Source organism: Musa acuminata, chromosome BXJ1-10 (genome assembly GCF_036884655.1).
Source record: "Musa acuminata AAA Group cultivar baxijiao chromosome BXJ1-10, Cavendish_Baxijiao_AAA, whole genome shotgun sequence".
In the NCBI taxonomy this organism is placed as follows: Eukaryota; Viridiplantae; Streptophyta; class Magnoliopsida; order Zingiberales; family Musaceae; genus Musa; species Musa acuminata.
This window is the reverse complement of record NC_088336.1, coordinates 22,949,071-22,972,424: the sequence shown is the minus strand read 5'-3', so window position 1 is coordinate 22,972,424 and position 23,354 is coordinate 22,949,071. Positions and strand designations below refer to the sequence as shown.

The following is a 23,354-nucleotide window of genomic DNA, read 5'->3' as shown; positions in this document are numbered from 1 at the left end:
AATACAGCAGTCTTTAGAGTCCGCTATATTTGACACACTGGTTTTTTTGTTTTCTATTTATAACCATTTATCTATATTTATATTTTATCCCGTATTTATCGCGCACATTTGTACAGTACCAAAGTGAGCGTATGCGTCAGCCGTGTCCATTAACAAGTTGACAAAATGGCAAGGAAAGATCCCCTCGCCGCTCCGCCTCGGCGCACAAAAAGAAAGGGTTGGTACTCGGTCGGCCACTATCGGCACCGAAACCCCTCACTTCCTCCCTCCGTCGCCGTCGATTCGATGCCTGCGCGCCCCTCCTCCGCCCACCGAGCCGTGTCGCCCGTGGACAGCTCTCCTTTTCTCCGCGAAGAGAGGAGGGGAGATCTCCCCCGGCAGCCCCAAGACCCCCTCTTTAGATCCCGGAATCGCATGACCTAGCCCTAGGCGGTTGGGTCGGCGGCTGTAGTCCTCTCGATGGGGTCCTCTCGGAGGAAGGGATCTGGAAGAACCGCCGCCGCCGCCGCCGCCCAGCAGCAGTGGAAGGTCGGCGATCTCGTCCTCGCCAAGATGAGGGGATTCCCTGCGTGGCCGGCGATGGTACCGTCTTGGTCCCTTGATTCCTCCTTTTTTGTCCCTCCGAGTTTAATCCTTCTCGTTTTTTTTTCTGCGCGCCATTTTCTGGATGTCTTCGCGGTGACGCATCTTTTATTTAGTTTCTTGATCGAATCAAGGGAAGAAAAATGATAAGCCGTCTTTCGGGGCTATTCTTAGTTTTGATTAGAGATCTGGATGAAGTAAAATTTGCTTTTGTTGCCTTAATGCGACACTTGCACTTTACGGTTTTAACTTGTTATGGAGATAAACCAGAGTTTCTTGTCTAACCAAGACGCTTTCGTCTTGTTGTGGACCCTTAGTTAGTTCCTTGTTATTTTTGTGACTACGAAGTACCTTCTGTGGAATATATTCTTTGTTTCTGGTCTAATTTGGATGTTGCTCCCTTGTTGTGGATAACGATTTAGTTAATTCCTTGTCGATGACTACGAAGTGCACGCTGATGACTGTACTGTAAAATCTTACAGTAATCTTTTTTTGGTTCTTTATGTTCGTTGGGTGGACACTGACATACTTTGCTCGTTGACGTATTTGATGGTTGGCAGGTTAGTGAACCAGAGAAGTGGGGCTTCTCCGCTGTGCGCAAGAAATTGTTTGTTTACTTCTATGGAACTAAACAAATGTGAGTACTTTCAAACCAAATCTTTGTATTTCTGTATGTCATTTAATGATTTGATAGAAGTTTACTGGAAATACGTCATTGAATTATTTGATAAAAGTTTCCTGGACAGTTATGGTTATAGACAGGTTTTAGTCTACATGTTACTGGAAAAAATAATGACTGAATTATTTTGTTTTTCTAGTTTTTAGTACATGAAATGATTATCTTAGATGGGTATTGTTGTGTTTTAACATCGACCATATCTTTTATGTAAAAACCAATATAACAAATATCATGATCAGATTTAACTGTCTGGTTCCATGTATTGTTCCATGTATTCCGATACTATAAGTTGGATTTTGTTTTAATAATTGTGATCATGTGGGGCTTGAACTGTTCAACTTATATACCTCTGGTAGTTCGAAGTTGCTAGATTTGGTACATTCTGGTTTATCTTTGGAAATAAGTTTCAAATTTGTTGGTGCTATTTTCTGATTTGTTTGTTTCTCAACAATACTAAATGTGCATCACAAGGTTTGTGTTGGTGGAAGAGTAAGACAAGGTATTTACTTATTGCCTTGTTGTAAAATGTTTTTGAAGTTTGATGGAAGCTTTAAAACCTTAACATCATGGTTTTTTTTGAAAGGAACTGAATTAGGCCCCAATTTTTGGAATTTTGGAAAAAATAAAGATATTAATATTTTTGTTGGTATGAACATTTTTTTTCTGTTTATTGGTCATCTTACACATTTTGATGGCATCTTTTTATGTCTCAACTTAATAACAAACCTAACAAATATAAGGTGTTTGCAATATCTGGTTTCAAGGAGCTAGTTTCATGCATAAGCTTCTATTAGCTTATTTCTTACTTAAAGTGGTATAAAGTAACATAATGATTTGGAAGTCTAAAAACTTTAAATTATATTTTTTGACAAATTTTTCAAGTAACGATTACATTCTTCATGAGATTATAATACTACCTGCCCTAAGGTAAGAACTAACTCAATTACTGATGAATCATGTTTCTTGCCGTTAGACATTCCTTTTCTGAATTTTACTGTAGTCCAAATTGTCATCTCAAACACAACAGCCTTAAAGTGCTCACTCCCAACAAAATAGCTGCACTTGTGAAACTGAGACTAGCCTTTACACAACAGCCTTACAAGTTGTCTGTTATTTAATGCTCTGGCATAAATGACTTGTTCCTTGTGGCATTAGATATCATTAATCTTGAACTATTAGCTTCCTTTGATTGTATGTTGTCATCATATACTATTTATGGTTTAATCACTTTTTTTAATGCCAATAAATGTTTATGATAATTGCATTATGTACCTAGTTGCTTGTAGCTCTGTGGTACACTTCTTTGCGGTGTTTGGAATAAATATTTTTAGGTTATCATCTTGTTTCTGATGTGGAACATCATGTAGTGCCTTCTGCAATTATGCTGATATCGAAGCTTTCACTGAGGAGAAAAAGAAGTCCCTTTTGCTTAAGTGCCACGGTAAAGGGGCTGATTTTGTGCGAGCAGTTGATGAGATAATTTATATCTATGAAACTCTAAAGAAGCAGAATCTTGATGAATTTAGTTCAGGGGATGATGAAGTCAAATCAAATGCAGAAGATTTGGAATTTGTAGGAACTAGAAGCAATTCATCTAGCTTTAGGAACAGTTCAGAACTTGGCTTGCATACAGATGCCAACCATAAGTTAGAATCTGCATGGGTCACAATAGAAACCAATAATAGGGTGGGTTCACAAGAAGTTTCAGCAACCTCAACTGCTGATGAGTCTCAAAAGAATTTAATAATTGATGAGCCAATTCAAATGCTGACCATCCTTAATCAACCTAGACAGAACTCATCAGCTACTAATATTACTTCAATGAAGAAAAGATTAAGTGGTGCTTCCCAGCATAACTCAATTTTACAGAAAAAGGTGCCATCACTTCGGACATCCAGGAGTTCATTAATTTCAAAAACTCAAGTGTCAGCTTCAGTATGTGATTATGATATATCAAGTGATTTGATTTCTGATGTGATTCAGAGTGAGAACACAGATTGCAGGAGTAAGCAGAACATGTCATATACACTTAATTTTCATCTTATGGATATTCCTTGTACTGCTAGTATGCCTTTAAATGGTTGCAGGGAGGAAGTCAGTGCTAAAATAGCAGAAAAAGATCATGAAGCCTGTACTGATGAAGATAGGGTGAAACAAAATCTCAAACTCCCCACAAATAAGAAGAAAAGGAAATTAAATAGAAAACAAGTAAATGATGCTTCAGAATGTGCTGTGTTGAACAAGGACGATGACTTACAAGTTGTGCTTAGTAGCAGTCGGCCAAGTCCTTCCAGTGAAGAAAAAGAAGATGTTCACAAGACAGACGGAGATGAGTATCTTCCTTTGGTGAAGAGAGCTAGGGTTCGGATGGGCAAACCAGTGACAGAGGTGGCACAATGTGGTGGAATCGTTTGTGGTGATGAGAAATTGGAAACATCATTGATGATGAATAATTGTGATGGACATCATACATCTACTACTGCTGGAAATAATATTTTTCTCAATGAGAAATCATTAACAGCTAAAAAAGACTTGAATTCATCATCACTAAATAGTTGCTCTCCACCATTAGGGGAGACCTTTATGTTCTGGGAGGCCAAGTATAAATTGAAGGGTTGTATACTGGATGTTGAATCAGCTTTGCCTCCATCAAAACGCCTGCATCGTGCTTTGGAAGCGATGTCTGCTAATGCAACTGAAGCTGCAGATACTTGTGCTGAATCTCCAAGGGTCATTGACACTAATGTCCCCATGGACTCTTCTAAGATGAACTTCCTGCATCTTTCTTCTGATACAAAGTCTGAAAGCCCTGTAAGATTGCAGAGTATACACTCTTCTTGTAACACAAATGTGATTAGTCAACTAGGATCGCCCTTGCAGAATTTGGACATCCCTTCATTATCTTGTTCAGAAGTGAAAATTGATGATATTCTTACTGAAATTGTTAGGAGCCCAAAAAATAAGGACTGCAATAAAATATTGAAGGATGTTGATGAATGCAATGGTCTTAGCATATCCAAAGCCATACTTGGTACTGCTCAGAACGGAAGTCAACCTTCTTCTTCCAAGTTCAGTAGTAGTACTGCTGAAGGCATGGGTAATAGGGTATGTTCATTGTTGGATAAATCAAATAACAGTATCATAGAAGACAAGGATGAAAGTCACCATGTTTGTGTGGACCATACTGGTAGAGATGGAACTGTTGAACCCATTAAACAACGTAAGCAGAATGCTTTCTCCAAAGCTGAAGGTGGTGTTCACTCTGAATCTCCTGATGAAGGTGTTCTGTCTGTATCAGCTGCATATATGTTTTCAGTAGCAAGCAGTACATCTGGGGCCACTATGTCTTCTTTTCAGTCTGATGAAGACAGTCAAACTTGTGACAAGTAAGCTTTTAATTTTTGAATTATGTTAGCTAACGAGTTTTTGTTTAAATATGTATGTTCATAAACTGTAAATAGTTTCAATTAGCTATTTATGTACAACATCTCTCTAGTTTAATGATTGAGTTTCGGTGTGTTTGAGGTTTCTTGGTAGTGCAACATTTTAGAGAAAAAAGGCTTAGAGAAAAAGGAGATAATGTGTGGTAGTCCATTTCAAAGTTGTTTTTAGGTAATAAAAAGCCAATAATGAGCTTAGAATAAGCTAGAAAATTTTGGAATTAGTGTATACTTCCATTTACTTGCTATTTCATTGTATACAAGTGCATTCCAAACTTTTTAGTTTTACCCCCTTAAAAATATATTTTTGGGAATTTTGTTAACTGAAGTTTCTAGATAAATTTGATATATTTTGATCTGGCATAAACTCATGCGTGGGTGAGATTTGAATTGTAGATCTCGACACAATTTTGGTGAAGTGTCATTCACTCCATGTTAAATGCTAGAACTAGAATGCCAAAACTGCGAAGAGTTTGGTCGACTTTTCAAACGTTTAATACAGGTTAATGATGTTAGTTACTGTCCTTAATTAACCCAAGTTTGAGCAAACCATGTCAAGTTTATGGCAGCTCTGTGGACTGTTTTATCTTGGATGTTCTTTGTTTACAATCACCAAAAATACAGTGGTTCAGCTAAAGATCAAAAAACACTTCTAAAAGAAGTAGCATGTTAACACAACCTGTGCCTATTTATTCACTCAGTCTTTTGTTAGTACCTAATATGTAGATAACTGCATGAATTATTATTACTGTTAACTCTTTTTACAATGAGCCGCCTACTATTATGCTTTGAAAGCTGAAACTACTTTTTTATTTCAAACAGTTCATCTCTTATGGTATCCATGGGATTGTTTCACAGAATCTGTTAATTTATTTTTATTTGGCTTAAGGACAACTTGAGTTTCAAATCTATACTCAGCATGAAATCTGTTTCATGCATGTAGTAGTCCCAAGTTCTTTAGCTGACGACACTTGTAATTTAAGTAGATCCAGATCTATCAATGCGGTATTCCAGGAAAAGATAAAACATCGAGCAAAATGTTAAATTGCCAACCACTATTGGTACAATTTAATGGGAATCTCAAGCGAATATGAAAACATGTGACAGTGTCTACCAAAATTTTCATGATCAGCTTGTATTTGTTGCCATTTTGTCCAAGCATGTTTAAATAGGAAACAAGCATAGTTCAAGTGCTCATTGAAGCTTAACTTATGAGTAAACAACATGAAGCCGTGCTACTTACCAAAATGCTGGATATGAATTTCAACTTTCATATCCTTGCTTGTTGTGAGCTTGAAATCATAAGAAATTAATGTTCAAACTAAAATTGAAATAATAATCTTTTAGATGGTGATTTTTTATCTGGGAAGCATGGACACATCGTTTTGGCTAGCGGACACGAGTCGAACACAGATACATCACCGACATGGCTTGTCACATCTTATTTATTTATTATTATTATTTTTTGGGACATGGCATATCCCTGTTGTACATCTCTCACGTTTGTGCCCTGATGCTTGCATGCGATGCCGAGTCACGTGGTCTTCACATGAGGACGGGGAGGATGGAGGAATTTGGCGAATCCGATGAATTTGGGGATTTCTCGTCGAACCTAGAGGATCAACGCCGTTAAATTGCAGCCTTCGGGAGTTTAGGGAGACGTGAAATCGATGAATTCTTATTGGAAGGCAAGGTGTGCAAACACTAGCGACAAGCGGAAGCAAATTTAAAATAGCTAGATTGTAGTGGTAGTAGTAGAATGCCATATTGCAACTGCAATGGTGCCGCTGCAGCTCTGCCCTAGTGCCCCAATCTTGCTTTCGTCGTCCCACTTGTCATGTGGCGTGCGCCCTCACTGACGTATACGGCCGCGCCCTAGACAACCCATCGCTTAGCACTGCATGCGCTTGGTGTCCCTCCCACCCTCAAGAACCCATTGCCTATCACCAGCGGCCTCGCTTGTGAGTTTCTCTCGGCATCCCTCTCATTGATCCATCGCCGGCAACAAGGATTGTGGGTTCCCTCAACGTTCCTCTCGTCGACCGTGTGTAGAATAGGTGACCCATCGCTCGTGATTTCAATCCTTCCACTTGTTTTTAGTATTTTTTTAATCAATTGATCATCTTTTATATTTGTATTTAGATGCCTGCCTAAATTATATGTTAGAAATATAATGTCTTACTATTATAATGTCCGCCTACTATAATAAGCCTAAATTATGAATAAGACATAATAAGCCTCCTATAATGTCTGCCTCTTACTATACTGTCTAAATTATAATGTCGGCCTCTTATTCATAGTAACTCAGTGTATAACAATAGTAAGGTCTTGCTATTATGCTTTTTTATTACTGCCTCTTATTTATAGTAGGTTAGCTCTTATTTATTATGTTTTTTAGCTGTGATATATGTTACATTGTGAATATATAATGATTATTGCAATATAATTTTATTTTATTTTTGATTTTATGAAAATACATATAAGGCATATATTGACATGAAAATTCAACCAGAAATATAATTAGATTTATATGATTTTAATTATTTAAACTTGTGTGATGATATTTATTTGTTCACATTGCTAAGTCTATAAAATTTAAATATAAATGCTATAAACTCATGTTATATATATATATATATATATATATATATATATATATATATATATATATATATATATATATATATATATATATGATCCTCACCATATCCGTATCCTAATTTTTTTTAAAATTGATGCGTCACCATGTCCATGTCATGTTGTATCCATGTCCATGTCCGTGCTTCTTAGTTTTTTTGTAGGATGATGTGGTTAAAGATTTATCAACAATTAATTTCTATAAACAGTACATCACAAAGAGTACATTAGTTTTATTGTAGTTGCATGGGATCAAGGCCGAGTATTTCTTTTGGGGCTTTTGGACTATTTGTTGTTTTGTGGGCTTATATTCTGTTGTCCAGTTGCATTCTTTACATGAATCGTTTAGTACCTGGTTCTCTGAATTATGAGGGAACATTGCTTGTCTTGGCATTTAGGCAAGGTGCTGCAAAAGAAGCTCAACACAGACAAACTTCAGATGCGAGGTGCATCTCTTCTGATTTGACACCCATGAAAGGATTGATTGCTGCAGCTCATGCCAAGCAACTTTTGTCTCATTCCATTTCTTTTTCTCATAATTATTTAGATGGTAAGTTTGTTCCTGATGCATTGATAAGCCCATCTATCGTTCATAAAGGAGATTCTTCTGGGCAAGGCTCTGCTCTAAATAGTTTGGTCAACCACACATGTACTATCAATTATAAAAATGGTGCTCTTCAGAAAGATCACAGAAGTCCTCACATTGGTTTGCAACTTAAAGGCATAAACAGATCTAACCATGCAGAAGCAAGTGCAGCATGGAAAACTTTCCAAGCGTTGCTTTGTACACTGTCAAGAACAAAAGAGAATATAGGCAGAGCAACACGGCTTGCAATTGATTGTGGCAAGTATGGAATGGCTGGAGAGGTTAGAGCATTATCATTTTTCTGTCCTCTGCTGCTGGCCTGCTGCTGGTTGAACAGTGTTTTATGTCTTTCTATTTTTATGTTTCAGCTTCTCCTGCTACAATTGTTAAATTTATTTTATCATTTACTTGTCTGTAAGTATTACCTCTTGTTCTTGAAGGATAATTACACGAGTTTTGCTGATTAGATCTTGTTCTAACTTTACATTAGATTATACAGTTTGATATTTGCATTTTTTTTCCATATAGGCCTAACTTTACATTCTATCATTCTAACTTTACATTAGCATAATAATTTATCATTGTGAAATAGATTGTGGACTAGTACATTTGTTAATGTAAATAATTAAGGTTTAGTGTTTAGTTTGAGGAACAGTAGTTGAGACCATAGTTTGCAATACCGTATCGTACCGCTTGGTATGGGTGGTATGTACCGATCTGATAGAGGACCGGTATGGGTGGTACATCGTTACACATTAGTGTACCATGTGTCGATATGCTTGGTACAGCTCGGTACGTATCGTACTGATAGCTGATCGGTACACCGATATGGTACGGTATTCAGAAGTCAGAACCTTGGTTGGGACATGACTTCTTCTTCTTCTTCAGTGAACTGAGTACACAATTGAGGAACTATGTACTAGGAATTTGCAAGTGCATCCCCTTTGGCTTTCTGCAGATTTACACTCCTAGTAAAAATAACTCTGATACAAGTTATCATTTTTATAATTTAGGAAAAGCTTTTATCATGAACATTTCGTAGCATGATGTTTGGTTTTTTGTTTTAATGCATATGCTTGAATAGTAGTGAAAATTCTTGCATGCCTACATGAGCACACTGTTTGTTGCACTGTTATGTGCTATAAAACAGGGCATGGATAAACAGATTTTCTGTGTAAGTACATGATCTCTTGTTTGTTTTTATTATGGTGTTAATAACGTGAGCATATAAACGTCGGAGAAGCTAGGGAACTCTGAGAAACAACATGCTTAATTTTTGAATTTAATGGCTTTATGATCAGGAATTGAAGAATGATTGACCTTATGACCACAGCCTAAAAAGTAGTTGAAAGTTGAATGCCAAAAAGTTATCACCTAATTACTACTTTCTAGAACTGTCGATTTTTGCATGATCAGCAGCTGGTTTGTTGTCCTAATAAATTCTTAGCTAATGCAAGTTGATTTAAGCTCATCTCATATGATACAATTCGAGCTATAAATTTGAAGTTTGAAATAATTCTGAGGGTCTCTGCTTATGAGATTTGTCCTTGTTGTCATGGGCGTAGTTGCTCGCCATATGTTATTGCATTAATATTGACAATATCTCATCTATTTACGTTAATATTGATACCAGGTAATTGAAATTCTTCTCCAAAATCTGGAAAGAGAACAGAACTTGCACAGAAGGGTGGATCTTTTTTTCCTTGTAGATTCAATTACTCAATGTTCTCGGAATCATAAAGGTACTTGATTGAAGCTATTCTTTCTAAATGACTTTGTTTTTGTGTTTAAATAGCCATACATCTAACATTTGCATCTCTAAATTTCTAGTTGGAGCAGGAGATGCCTACCCATCTCTTGTCCAATCAGTGCTTCCACGTCTATTGTCTGCTGCTGCACCTCATGGAAATGCTGCTTCAGAGAACCGTAGGCAATGTCTTAAGGCAAGAACATTAAGCAATTGCATTTTGATTTTGTTTACCATGCAATGCTATTGCTCATCATTTTTTATTGTTAAATAAGGTTTTGAGATTGTGGCTTAAAAGGAAAACTCTGCCAGAATCAATTGTTCGCCATCACATGCAAGAACTTGACTCCACTTGTGAACTATCATACAGTAGTGGTTCTTCTCGATGTCCATCAAGAACAGAGAGGGCTATTAATGATCCTCTTAGGGAGATGGAGGGAATTCTTGTTGATGAGTATGGAAGGTACAGTTCTTATGTATTTTTTGTCAACTTTCCCTAATGTTTAGGATATAGAGAGATTTTTCTTGCTCTGATTCATGCAAAACTAAGTGAACTTTATTGGAAAAGGGAATAAAAAAGGTGAATACTGGTGCGCAGCTCCCTATCTCGTTCTGATGCTACTCAAAATTGCTTTGAATATACACCTTCAAGGATACTAATGGCAAGGATTTTGGTACCAAATTGGACCAACGTAGTAGTGACCTTCTATACTGATATTGTTTCACCACTGGTGGGTATCAATTAAAACTAATAAAAATGACCAGAAACAAAATTTCACACACAGTCTCTCTATATTTGCATATCTATACATATATATTTTTGCTTGCATGCTATCTATTTACACTAAAGGAATATGATTTTGGTCAGACGTCAGATCATTATATGTATGGGACCAGACTGTTGTGTAGCAGATGTAGAACTGTATCCCTTCTCTATTAATGATTTATCTTGTAGAAATTATATGATTACCTTATCAAATAATATTCTTACAATGCAGTAAATTGAAAGTTAAGCAAGACAAGAAACCAATATACTTTTTTTTATTGTTTTATGCTTAGATTTGACTACTAATATCCAACATAAATCACTAGCCTGTTAGAATAATCTACACCATCAGCAAACCATTCAACTATCATCTAACGTGCAGAATAGGATCCTGGTTGTGATTCTTTATTTAAAAGTTATCCATAGTCTGATGCTGAAGCTGTTCACATGGTTTGGCATGGATTACTGGTTGTCAAGTGACTAGGTAGAACAAGTTTGCTACTTATGTTTAATATATTACTTGATTAAATTTTGTGTTTGTTGTTTGTTGATGGTAAGCAGATGGACATCAGGTTAACTTTGGGGACATGATACTTTTAAGGAAATATTATCTGTTAAGGATTGCTGAGATGAGATATGTAACATGATTTGCTTGTTGGTAGGGGTTCCCTGATATGGTCCACACTGAATGTATTTGGTCCTTGGGTGCAAATTTAATATTATTTTAAGATATATTTCTTGAAATATGTTTTCAAAGAGAGCCACTAGAATCAATGTTATCCCCATGATGTTGTCATTGTTGCCATCATATTTTCATCATTATAGTTGCTTTCTTTTAAGCCTTTTTTCAGCTTGTGACAAAAAAATTCTCTTTTCGACTCAAGCAGGCTTTACATAATAACTAGCAACAAGCCCCATGCTATGCATGGAACAAATTGTCCTAATTTACTTGAATCAAAAGGGATAGAAGCAGTATAGGATATATATTGTATGGGAAGCCTGGCTTTTCAAAGGTTTTGATTATGAAATACCCTAGACATGGTTCTTTGTGCTAGCATTTTAAGGGATTCTAGTGTAATGTCCCATGCAGAAGAAACACTCTGCAGATACTTCTAAGAGATAGTCCTTATAATTGCATGGCATCATGATATTTAGCCTACTTTAGTTTGTTGCAGGCTGCAGTCCAATTGGGTGAAGTAAGAATATTTGGAAAAATGAACAAGCTATTTTATGATTGAACTTTATTACATGAAGGATATGATATTTGACATGTTTGACTTGTAAATTCTGTGAGCTAATAATTTCATCAGAAACATCATTCTTAGTGATAATTACTCTGATTACATGTTTTATTTGGGGCTATTGGTTCACAGTTATGGTTGCAGACAGAGATGTAACTTAAAATGTGTGCTTGTAGTAGTATATGTCAGTAGTGTGGTTTGATGATGTATTGTAATTTGTGTTGGCAGGCTTCACATGCAATTTATTAATATTTTTAGTGGCTATTATAGAGATTATTAGTGTGTTACAATATCATTTACTATGATGTTCTTTGCTTTTTCTTTTTTTTATGATTGAACTTTATTACATGAAGGATATGATATTTGACATGTTTGACTTGTAAATTCTGTGAGCTAATAATTTCATCAGAAACATCATTCTTAGTGATAATTACTCTGATTACATGTTTTATTTGGGGCTATTGGTTCACAGTTATGGTTGCAGACAGAGATGTAACTTAAAATGTGTGCTTGTAGTAGTATATGTCAGTAGTGTGGTTTGATGATGTATTGTAATTTGTGTTGGCAGGCTTCACATGCAATTTATTAATATTTTTAGTGGCTATTATAGAGATTATTAGTGTGTTACAATATCATTTACTATGATGTTCTTTGCTTTTTCTTTTTTTTTTCATGTATACTTGAACTGCTAATCTTTTTTTATTTCACTCCTACATCTCAGTAAGACAGATCCTTTATTTGTAATTCATTGTTTCCTTTAGATATATTAGTTCTTTGATATATGCAGAAAGATCATTTACACGATCTTTCTCTTTATCAACATCAGCAACACCAATTTTCAACTTCCGCGCCTGCTACATACTAATGTGCTTGAAGATGAAGGAAATGCTTTTGATGATAAAAGTTTTGAGGCTGTTACTCCAGAAAGATGTACCAAAATTTATCATGAGATTGGGGCAACTCAAACTTCTACTGAGAAGAATCGGCATGTCTTGGAAGATGTCGATGTTGAGTTTGAGATGGAGGATGTTTCTCCTCCATCTGAAGTGAATATGAACTCCACATGTCACGTGGCAGGAACCGAGACCATCAATTCCCATCATCAAATTGATCAACACTCAGTACCCTTTGCTCCTCCACTTCCAGAAGACAGGCCACCATCTCCACCCCCTTTGCCATCATCTCCTCCTTTTATTTCCCCCTGTTCAATTGCACATGCTGTTGTTCCACAGTGGCGATCAGGACTGGATGCCCTTGCTGATACTGCTGATTTGCATGTGCCGGAAACTGTCCCTGTGAGTATTATGTGAATGCATTATCAAAGGAGATCTTATGGTCACAGTACTAGTTGTCATTGTTTTAAGCATTTTTGTTGTGTGCAGAACATGCAAAATCTACAATCTAATTCATTTAGGCAGCGGCCTGCTAATCAAAATGCCTGTTTGATGTCTTGTAAGCCTGCTCCATACTATGGTCTCAGTTACGGATGTCTGCCTGGCCAGATGCCACCACCTCCTGTTTCTTATGCCAACATCTCTGCTTCTCATTCGTCTATTCATTCTCGGAATGATTTCCAGTCTTTAGCCAGCACTTCTTTGACGGATACGGGTTATCACTTGCAGCCACCTCCACCAATAGTTTCGAACCAATTTTCTTATGTTCAGGCTGAACCTCAACAAAGAGCACAGCCTTGGGGTAATTGTTCCATCCCTGAGAGATTTCAGTATCTACATGACAGCCATAGAGTCAATTTGCATGGTGAACAAGGTACAAGGGGGCCAGTCCATAATGAGATAGTTGCAGAAAACATGCAGCCTGGTAAGTGTGGTTCTCTTTAACCAGTTCCTTCAGTTTGTGCTTTTTGTTAACACTGTATTATTGCTAACAACGAACTTTTCCTTTTTAGGTCCATCTGTTAACAAGATTGATGCATCACCTGCTTCACTGCCACCTTATGGCTGCCAACCTGAACCGTCATTCATGCGATGCAATGGCTGGTCACTTCCTCCAAGGATGTCGAATTACTCTATACTTGCTTCAAGACCATCAGTAGAGGGTACAACTCCAACGATGACCGGAGGTGAAATAGTTGGAAATCACCTTTTCATTATTTTTAAAAATGTTTTTTATATGTCTCATCATCTGACATTCAAATCATCTTATCTTTGTCGTGTTAGTTTATATCAAAAAAAAAAATCTTCTGAGAAGATTCAGTAATCTCTCTCTTTTGCAGCATGCGACTACTGGAGACCAAGATAAGCATGTTGCCCGCACTAAGTGGTATGTTCAACACCACCATTACTTTGGCACATGTGTATTACTCATATTGATGCAGTTTTTATGTCATTTTTTTTAATAAAATCACGTTGATGTAGGTGTCTTGAAGTCTCAGATGTGAACTCAATACCCTGCTAGTGAAGCAAATTCTTTTTCCTTGGAAAAATATGGGAACCGAGATTCTGCAACTTCTGGAAGTTGAGCTTAGTGATCAGTCTCCTTGTACATACTTATTTTAGCGTGTTATTCTTCAAACTAACGCAGAGGTTGGAGGACACCGGCATTGCCGGCCGAGCTGTATCATCTCTCGGTAGGTTGCCAGTTATTCTTCTATTTATTGGTATATTTAGTTGGATAGTCATATACATATTCGTAGAAGGCAACTGTGATTTTGGCCTATCAATATGTATCATTGAAAGTTCTGCACCAACACTTACTTTGAAACTGTCAATATTGTGGTGGTCAAATCAATACCAAATTCAACATTATAATTAGTGCCATATGATGTTTCTCGACAAATGCTATATATAGTGTCTTCTTTGAAACTGTCAAAATTGTGATGGTCAAATAAATACCAAATCCGACACTTTAATTAGTGCCAAATGATGTTTCTTGGCAAATGCTATATGTTTAGTTTTTCAGAAAGATTACGAGAGAGAAGAAATGGCCATATGTGAAGCCCTGATGACTTGGTTGCAATGGGCATAGTTGTTGCGGAAACTAAGATTTTGACCATGTGGTCGAGCACAAACATCAAGCACTGGTCAAAGTCAAACCGTGACCAGACAGAACTCATTTTGAAGTTACTAAAAATTTATAAATTTTTCTTAAAAAATTAGTAGGTATGTCACGTTGTTTTCGAATAGAAATTCAAAATTAATATATTCAGGTCTTCAATTTAAAAAAAAAACTTAAAATTAAAAAATCACAAACTCAATCTTGCAAGGACTGGAATTATTAAAAATATCTATTTTAAAGGCATAAAAATAAATAAAAAAATATTTTAATCCTTTGTAATTTATTTTTAATTTTTAATAAAATTTGAGAATTTTTAGAAAACGCAAGTCGGATTACTAAAATTCTTTTTTCTTTAAATCTTCTGTGATAATATTCAAGTGATTTTTGATTCAAATGATTGTAAATTCAACTTAGATCGGATAAAGTTAAATAAAGCATAAATTTAACCTTTTAGGCTAAAATCAATGAAAATACTTATTTTAATAAATAAAATAATTATCATTTAGGTATTTGTAAGCAACGTTTGGTTTGGTTCAAACTGACACCGAACGAGCCCGGAAAAGACAAGACAAAAGTGTAACTGAGAGTAATTTTGGCCAACCAAAAAAAAGGAAAAAACTATAATGCATGCATATAATTATAAACTTAAGTTCCCTTTACAGGAAAAAGGATAAAAATATAAGGCTTTCTACGAAATCATCCTATATAATAATAATAATAATAATAATAATAATAATAATAATAATAATAATAATAATAATAATAATGTATGTATCAAAAATACCTGGAAATAAGAAAAAAATAAATAAAAATCTTTTCTACATCAGCCCTAAGCTAAAACGAGGGAATGGACCGTGAGGTCGAGACTAATATTATTTCAATATTAAAATAATTTTTATTAATTGCTATTTACATATATACAGGTTGCAAATGGCATTTACACAAAAAAAATAATTATTAATTATATGGGTGAAGGAATAGAATTATATGACATTTACAAAATCACTGGAATGGTGAGGAGACATCTGACAGGTGGATGGTCTGATCGGGTATTCGATTCACGACGGGATTTCCCGATGCATCAACATCAAGCATAAGAGTGTCTTCAGGCTTGTAATCTCCCGTAAGAATTGCCTCACTAATCACATCCTCGACGAGCCGAGTGACAGCCCTTCTCAAAGGCCTTGCGCCGTAGCTTCTGTCAAAACCTTGTTGACACACCAAATCCTTGATGGCATCAGATACTTGTAGACCAAATCCGAGAGACAAAAGCCTACTCTTCACTTGTTTCAGCATTATATCGAGAATCTCCATCATCTGAAAAAGGATTGTGATAAATTGAGTATATTATAATGACAGATAATGCCAACTTGACAAATCTAAATCTACGTGTTGTAGTAAATCTAAAATTAAAAGTAACATTGACAAGCTAAGAACAAACCTGAGTTCGCTCAAGAGAGCGGAAGACAATGACCTCATCAATTCTATTAAGTAGCTCAGGCTGGAAATACGCCTTTAACTCTTCCATCACTAACGCTTTCATTGCAGCAAATGAGTTAGACTGCTCGTCTTTTGAAATCAAAAAACCGATGCTCCGTTTGCCCTTGGAAATTGCTTCTGACCCGACATTGGATGTCATGACAACCAATGTATTCTTGAATGAAACTCTCCGACCCTATTGAACATGGAGAAGTGACTACAGGCAGAATATATTTCATGCAACACAAACAACTTCTTAAATTTCAGAGTTCTTAACTATCTCAGAAGAAAATGATATAAGACCTTTTAGATACAAGGGTGAAGTATAGGAAAAACAATCAGAGGATATCACAAGATATTGCATGGCAAAGAAGGGTGAAAAACTTAGCAAGCAATGAATACTTGGAACCACATGCCCATAGTCAATGGCACCTGGTAAATTCAATTGACAAAAATAGTAGTAACTAAGCTCTTCATGTTCATCAAAATAGAGAAAAAGAAAGAATAAAGAATTTCTGTGGGCATCATAAAGATAATTCACAAAGATAGCATCATGCTATGATAAGATATATAAAGGGAAAATGCCTATTTGAAATATATGACAGATGCTAATTATCTGTGGCGAGAATTAGGGAACAAACATGTAGTGGGCTTTTGTCATGAATTCATTCTGATAGTATGCATCAATATCATTTAGGACCTAAAAGCACCAGCAGATAGCAAATAAAACTAGAAACGTATACAGTGTCATATACCTTAGTGTCTCCTAACTTAAGGTGATTTGACAAATTATGCAACAAAATGCATGACAAGTGACAGCTAATTAAAGACATCCATGTCTGGTAGTATAAATGACTTCCATTTGTTGCAGTAGTCAACTAGTTAAGATGTTGGTCCATTAGACAAGATCAATGAAGCACACGGTCAGATGTCCAATAATAAAATTAAGGTTCAGAAAATCTTCATGCTATTGTCGACATTCAACAAGATGCAGAAGGATCACAATACTACTGTCTCAGGATTTATAACTTCATAACTTCACACACAGTATTGAGATCCTGAGAACTTCACTATGCTGTTGTCGTATAAAGCGGTGAAGCGTGTTTTGTTATGCATGAAAGTATTTTGTAACAAGTTTCAACTGTTATTATGTCAGTTGTTGATCAAGTAAGTCATAAACGTAGTTGCAGGTAAAATATTGGACCTATCACATGGGGACATAGGAAAACAAAAAAACAGGACATGAATAACTGTGACATCGTGCTAATTACTGCAAAAATTAAAAAGCAGCTTCCGCTTAAATTTTTAATCAAGAACACATTAATATACTTGACAAGCTTTTGTAGATAAAGCCAAAAGTATAGAGCAGCAGAAAGACAACGTCAACAAATCATTAATTAAATTTATGGTTAACAATCTTTAAGCACCAACCTGAGAGTCAGTCAGGTGACCATCTTCAAACACTTGGAGAAGGATATTAAATATAACAGGGTGAGCTTTCTCTATTTCATCAAGCAATATTACTGTGAAAGGTCTTCTCCTGACTGCTTCAGTCAAGGTACCACCATCTCCATACCCAATGTATCCAGGCGGAGATCCTATTAGCTTGCTCACAGAATGCCGCTCCATGTATTCGCTCATATCCAAGCGGAGTATGGCTTCCTCCTTTTTTGTTAAAACACCATATCAGACCATAGCCAAGATGCAGCAAAGTTTAAATGGATGGAAAAACTCGCATGGCTATTGCAACACAAAATGATCATCTTAAATCTGTTTTTTTTCACATAAAAACAGAAACCATACAATTTATTCAACTGCATATTCGACAAGGCTACCTACTACATATATTATGGAACTCATCTTCCATTTGAAGGATCCAGTGCCTATATAGTAATCCAAATGGTAAAAATAACTAACTCGCTATTCTGATATGCATACTGATAGATGGCAGAGATGAGGGGGAAAGGACAATACCGATCCAAAGTAGGATGCCGCTAAAGCTTTTGTCAGCTCGGTTTTACCGACTCCAGTTGGGCCACAGAAGAGCAATGCAGCAATAGGTCTGCCAGGATCACTTAGGCCGACACGTGACCGCTTAACAGCTCTAGAAATGGCACTAACAGCATCATCCTGGCCGATTACCCTCCTTTTAAGTTCTTCATCCAAGCCAACTAGAAGCTTTCTTTCATCAGCATTGAGCCGCTTAACTGGGATTCCTGACCAGAGAGAAGCAACTGTGGCTATTTCCTCTGGTCCAACGGTAATCTGTCTGCATCATAGACCCAAGGGAAATAGTTGTGGACTTTCAGAGGATTATGGCTGCCCATTGTGTCACAAATATAAAAAAGTGAAATATCTCACTCATCATAATTTAGCGAAGAGGAAATAGAAGACTCTGAAGCATCCTTCACATCACCCATAATTTTCGATTCATCTGTGACTCTAAGATCCGTAGAATAATTCAGCTTATTTGTCAATACCTGAATGGTAAACAGAATTTCACCATTTACCATTGAACAGAAAAACACAACTCGAGGAAGGCATGGTTTTTAATTTCATCAAAATGATCTACCACAAATGTACAAATTGAAATTCAAATCAGGATAAGGCTAACAGAGATACCATCTCAATATATTCACTAACTCGTGATACCATAGCATTTACTTGTTTTATTAAAGTTACAAGGTAATCATTCATACCACTCCAAATGAAGTTGTACTTTTGGTTTATTTATGTCTGCCATTCAGATTATACTATTTTAAGTTTATAATATATAGAAATGCCATAGAATTCAATTGGATGTTTGTATCACCTATAATGCATTAAAATTTACTTTGTTTAACCTTTTTTTCTAGTATTTTCTCAAATCTGAGTTTTACTAGAAATCCTTACTGTCTATGACACAAGAATGACCAAAACATATCCTGAAAACATTGTGACTGTTGAAACCAACTAAAACCAAACTGAAATTGGAACTGATCAGTAAACTTACCATTTCATGTAAAACATGACTTGAAAACATTGCAACTGTCGAAACCAACTAAAACCAAAACTGAAACTGGAACTGATCAGTAAAGTTACCATTTCATGCATTGCCTGGACAGCCCTAATCTCTTGCCAGTATTCTTCTGGTGACTTCGAGAGCACAGAAATCTGCTCCTCCTTCTTCCTCTTGAATGCATCCATGCGAGCTCTACTACCGGCTTCATCTATCAGATCAATTGCTTTATCAGGAAGATGTCTGTCTGGAATATATCTAGCTGAAAGATACACTGCAGCATTTATGGCTTCCAAAGTGAATCTGCACTTGTGATAAGTCTCATATTTCTCACGCAAACCCAATAAGATCTTCACAGCATCCTCCTATAGCATATTAAGTGAAAAATAAATAAATATTGGAGAAAGAAAACAAAACCAAGAAGATTAAAAAGGAAGAACACCTAGCATACCTGGCTAGGTTCATTTATAAACACTGGCTGGAATCGGCGAGCTAAAGCTTTATCCTTTTCAAAGTGTGTCTTATGTTCGTCTAAAGTTGTGGATGCAATGCACTGGATACATCAACTGATTTAGTATCAACATACAGGAAAATTTCAAAATCAGACTACTATAAACAGATTGTCAACAAATCTACTTCTAAGATTTTCTCCAGTGGAGAAAAAAAAATGGTGAGTCCCCTAAAAAGCTGCAACACTTTATAGCAGGTGCACTTTTGATTGATACAAATATAGCAAATACAGAACCAAATTCAGGTTAGAAACACAAAGACCACATAAGAATGAGTTGAAAAAGAGGTTCTTTTATCCAGATAAATGTGGTCCTCTACTGATATTTCGTTTATCTGAATTAAAATGAATGTGGACGTTAGGTGGCATCAACATGAAAATTTTTGGTGGTAATAGTAATTATTGTGGGGAACTATACCTGCAATTCACCTCTACCAAGGGAAGGCTTCAACAAATTAGCAATATCCAGACCAGAACCCTTGTTTCCTCTCCCAACAATCCCAGAACCAATAAGTGTATGAACCTCATCAATAAAGAGTATAATGTCACCTGCATTAGGCCAAACATTTATAATGATCTCAAAACACAAGATTCATATAGCCAAGATTCATATAATGATGCTCGAGCTAACCTGATTTTCGCACTTCACGAATCAAACCAGTAACCCGGGCTTCCAATTCTCCCCTCTCTTTAGCACCTGCCATCAATAAGCCCACATCTAGTGACAATATGCGTTTTGCCTGCATAAAAGAAAAACCTAGAGTTGTTAGTTCATGTAATTTGAGCAAACAAATTTAAATTCTTATCATAAAGCAAGCCCACCGCAAGAAAAGAAGTAATCTCTCTTTTAACAATACGAAGAGCCAATCCTTCAGCAATTGCAGTTTTTCCAACACCAGCATCCCCCAAAAGAATTGGGTTGTTCTTTCTTCTTCGGCATAGGATCTGAATAATCCTTTGAATCTCTGTATCTCGGCCAATTACTGGATCAATAAGCCCTTCACTAGCCCGAGCAGTCAGATCCACACAGAATTGAGTTAACAGACTTTTCTCTGGGAAAAAAAAAAGAATGACAAGTTGAATGACTTTGTTTATCGCAAGATATTCAAGAAGCAATTATTATGAGACATCATATGTCTATGGCTCTTGAAGAGGACCAGCAACCTTTTGTTTTCTCTGGGTACTTCAAACTCACAGGCTTTCCAGCAGGAGATTTCTTTTGTATCTTGCCAGATGATGCCAATGGTTCTCTACCATCCTTGGCAAGCTCCCCTTGGAGTCTAGAAAGTGCCACCAACGCTAAGTGACTGGGATCTGCTCCCAAGCTAAAATAATAAACCACTTATTAAATCATCATTCAATTATATGGAAACTGGTGCTTCAACTATCGAATCTATTTGAGAAAGTTTGGAAGAAAATGTTTCAAACATTCAGTATGAAGTATCTTTATGAAGCAATTGTTTTTTAAGAGAAATCTTAGCACTAAATATCATTGTTATCATCTAAAGTAAAGGAATATAAAGAAATCCTACACATAGGATCAATGTTATGTATGTTATAAGCTCGACTTAGTACTCATGATGTTTTATCACAAAATACTGACCTGCAGATCCGTTGCCACAGTAATATTCTACCACCATGAGCTTAGTGCAACTTCAAATGAGTGTGCTTTGGTTTATTTGTTCTTTTGACCAGGTTTCTACAGCTCTATGCAAAATTATCAAACTTACAGTATCCATCTATGTGTTCTTGTGCTGCAAAATTATTTCGGTCAACCGCATTTCCACATACAAGATAAGTAATATCTCTTCAAATGAAATATAATTCATTCTTCTATTCTGACATAGACACCACAGTTCTGCTTTTTCACTACAACACTTTCCTCAAACAGTAAACTTGATTAATTGCTTGGCATGGAATAAACATCGCTAAAATTACTTGGTTAAGTGAGCTTAAATAAGGCGGAACACACGAAAGAATCCATTCCTTTGATTGAGAGGTGGAGTTAGTCAGTGATGATCTTAATATGAAAACTTGGATATCTAAGGTTAGAAAAAATACTGGTTCTTGATAATCCTTTTACTCCATGTCATCAATTGATATGATGGTGGTTGGCACTGTGCAGGCGAGGTAGGAGACTGTACTACCTTCTGAGCACCTGTGCAGCGCTGCCGTCATCGGCGTTGAAGAGACCGATGGCTATGTGCTCGGGACCGATAAAATTGGAGCCCATGTTCCTGGAGCACTCGACCGCGGCCTCGAACACCCGCTTGCTGCTGATGGAAAAGGGCACGTCCGTGGCCAACCCGGAGGAGGGGGGCCGCATCCGCGTCGGATCAGCGGCGGCCGCCTCGGTCCAGATGGTGCGGACGGCTTTCCTGGCGCGGTCGATGGTGATTCCGGATCCGAGGAACCCACCAGGGCCGCGGTCCTCGGCGACGAGGCCGAGGAGGAGGTGCTGGTTGAAGACCATCTCCTGACCGAGTGCCCGCGCCTCCCGCTGGGAGAAGATGACGGCCTTGATGGCGCGCTCCGTGAACCGCTCGAACACCGCCGAGATTGCCTTCCTCGGCGGCCGGCGCTGGTGGCATCGCTGGGAGGAGGGCAAGAGGAGGGGGAGGGAGGTGGTACGGCAGCGGCGGAGGTCAATTAGAGAGGAGGCGGAGGAGGAGGCCTTGAATCCGGCAACGGTGGGGGAGGGATAGAGATGGGTGGCGGCGACCGTGACGGCGAGTGGGTGGCGGAGGGCGGAGGACGGGCGTAACGTGTGGCGTGTGAGGAGGGAGGCAGCGGAGGAAGAGGCGCACGCCGCCTCCATTACTTAAAACGTTCTTTTCTCTGTTTCTTTTGGAGGGGTAAAGCAAGACAATTAATTTGGCGGGAGGCGGGCGGGCAGAATGGATGAGCAGCGATGGTTGGCGGAGAATACGATGATTAGTTTCGCTTCGCGGAAGATGATATATTCTCATGACAATAGATTCTTTCTTTCGCTTGGCGTTACAGCCTCCCCTCCTCTTTTGTTCGCATATAGTTCTGAACGTCATATACTTTGCTGTCGATCGGCGACTCGTTCCAAACAAGTTGAGAAGAGAAAGTGAGTGTTCTTTTCTCCCGTATAACTGATATGCTTGTCTCGTTACACCTTACGTGGGTGGAAGAAGAGGAGTGGAGAGGAGGGAAGGGCTTCTTGCAGTCGGAATAAGGAAACGAAGGTCGGGACCGATAAGGAACCGTCGGGAGGAGGGGGATCGCACGCCAGGGATAGTCATCGCGCGTAGGTTTGTTTCCTTTTTCTTTCTTTCTTTTTGTGTTTTCCAACAAAAGCCAGTGACCGGCCGTATCTTGTGTAATTTGTGGCTGGATTCAGATCAGGGATCGGACCCATTTAGTAGGCAATCTAGTGTTCGCGGTCGCTCCGATTAAAAGCCCAGTCCCTGACGGACCAGGCCACGCCGTAGCGGCGATAGCCCATGGAACTCTCGTTATCTTGCCATGCCCTGCACTCTCCCCTCCGGTCCTGAACGAAGACGCACGCAGATCGTCCTTCCACCAGCCACCCACCCACATGATCAGAAGAACTGCTTACTCGTGTGCTTGCACGGACACTTTTCCTTACCTCGTGGATCGATGATGGATGGATACTATAACCGAGTTGTTCTTCTCCGATGTCGGCAAT

General features: G+C 37.6%; 2 protein-coding genes across 3 annotated transcripts; one reads left to right on the top strand and one right to left on the bottom strand.

The window, feature by feature from the left end:
• The first annotated feature begins 141 nt into the window (after nt 1-141).
• LOC104000628 (protein HUA2-LIKE 3) lies at nt 142-14,455 on the top strand. 2 transcript variants are annotated; one of them, XM_009422713.3, is made up of 12 exons: nt 150-582; nt 1,143-1,219; nt 2,629-4,647; nt 7,737-8,205; nt 9,558-9,666; nt 9,755-9,867; nt 9,947-10,134; nt 12,505-12,973; nt 13,061-13,496; nt 13,585-13,758; nt 13,912-13,958; nt 14,054-14,455. In XM_009422713.3, exons 1-11 carry the CDS (start codon nt 460-462, stop codon nt 13,935-13,937), a joined length of 4,203 nt encoding a protein of 1,400 aa, XP_009420988.2. In that variant the 5' UTR covers nt 150-459; the 3' UTR covers nt 13,938-13,958; nt 14,054-14,455. The 2 variants fall into 2 exon arrangements, with proteins under 2 accessions (XP_018675225.2, XP_009420988.2); XM_018819680.2 differs by lacking the exons at nt 13,061-13,496; nt 13,585-13,758; nt 13,912-13,958; nt 14,054-14,455 and having other exon boundaries at nt 142-582; nt 12,440-12,971.
• A 1,189-nt stretch (nt 14,456-15,644) lies between these two features.
• On the bottom strand, nt 15,645-22,907 carry LOC135595563 (chaperone protein ClpD2, chloroplastic-like). The gene is made up of 12 exons (XM_065086655.1): nt 21,826-22,907; nt 20,843-21,003; nt 20,501-20,730; nt 20,310-20,418; nt 20,097-20,227; nt 19,622-19,723; nt 19,254-19,535; nt 18,534-18,652; nt 18,147-18,441; nt 17,604-17,837; nt 16,135-16,368; nt 15,645-16,010 (listed from the first exon to the last, which is right to left on the bottom strand). The coding sequence occupies exons 1-12, from the start codon at nt 22,494-22,496 to the stop codon at nt 15,696-15,698; spliced, it is 2,883 nt and encodes a 960-aa protein (XP_064942727.1). The 5' UTR covers nt 22,497-22,907; the 3' UTR covers nt 15,645-15,695.
• Between the last annotated feature and the right edge of the window lie 447 nt (nt 22,908-23,354).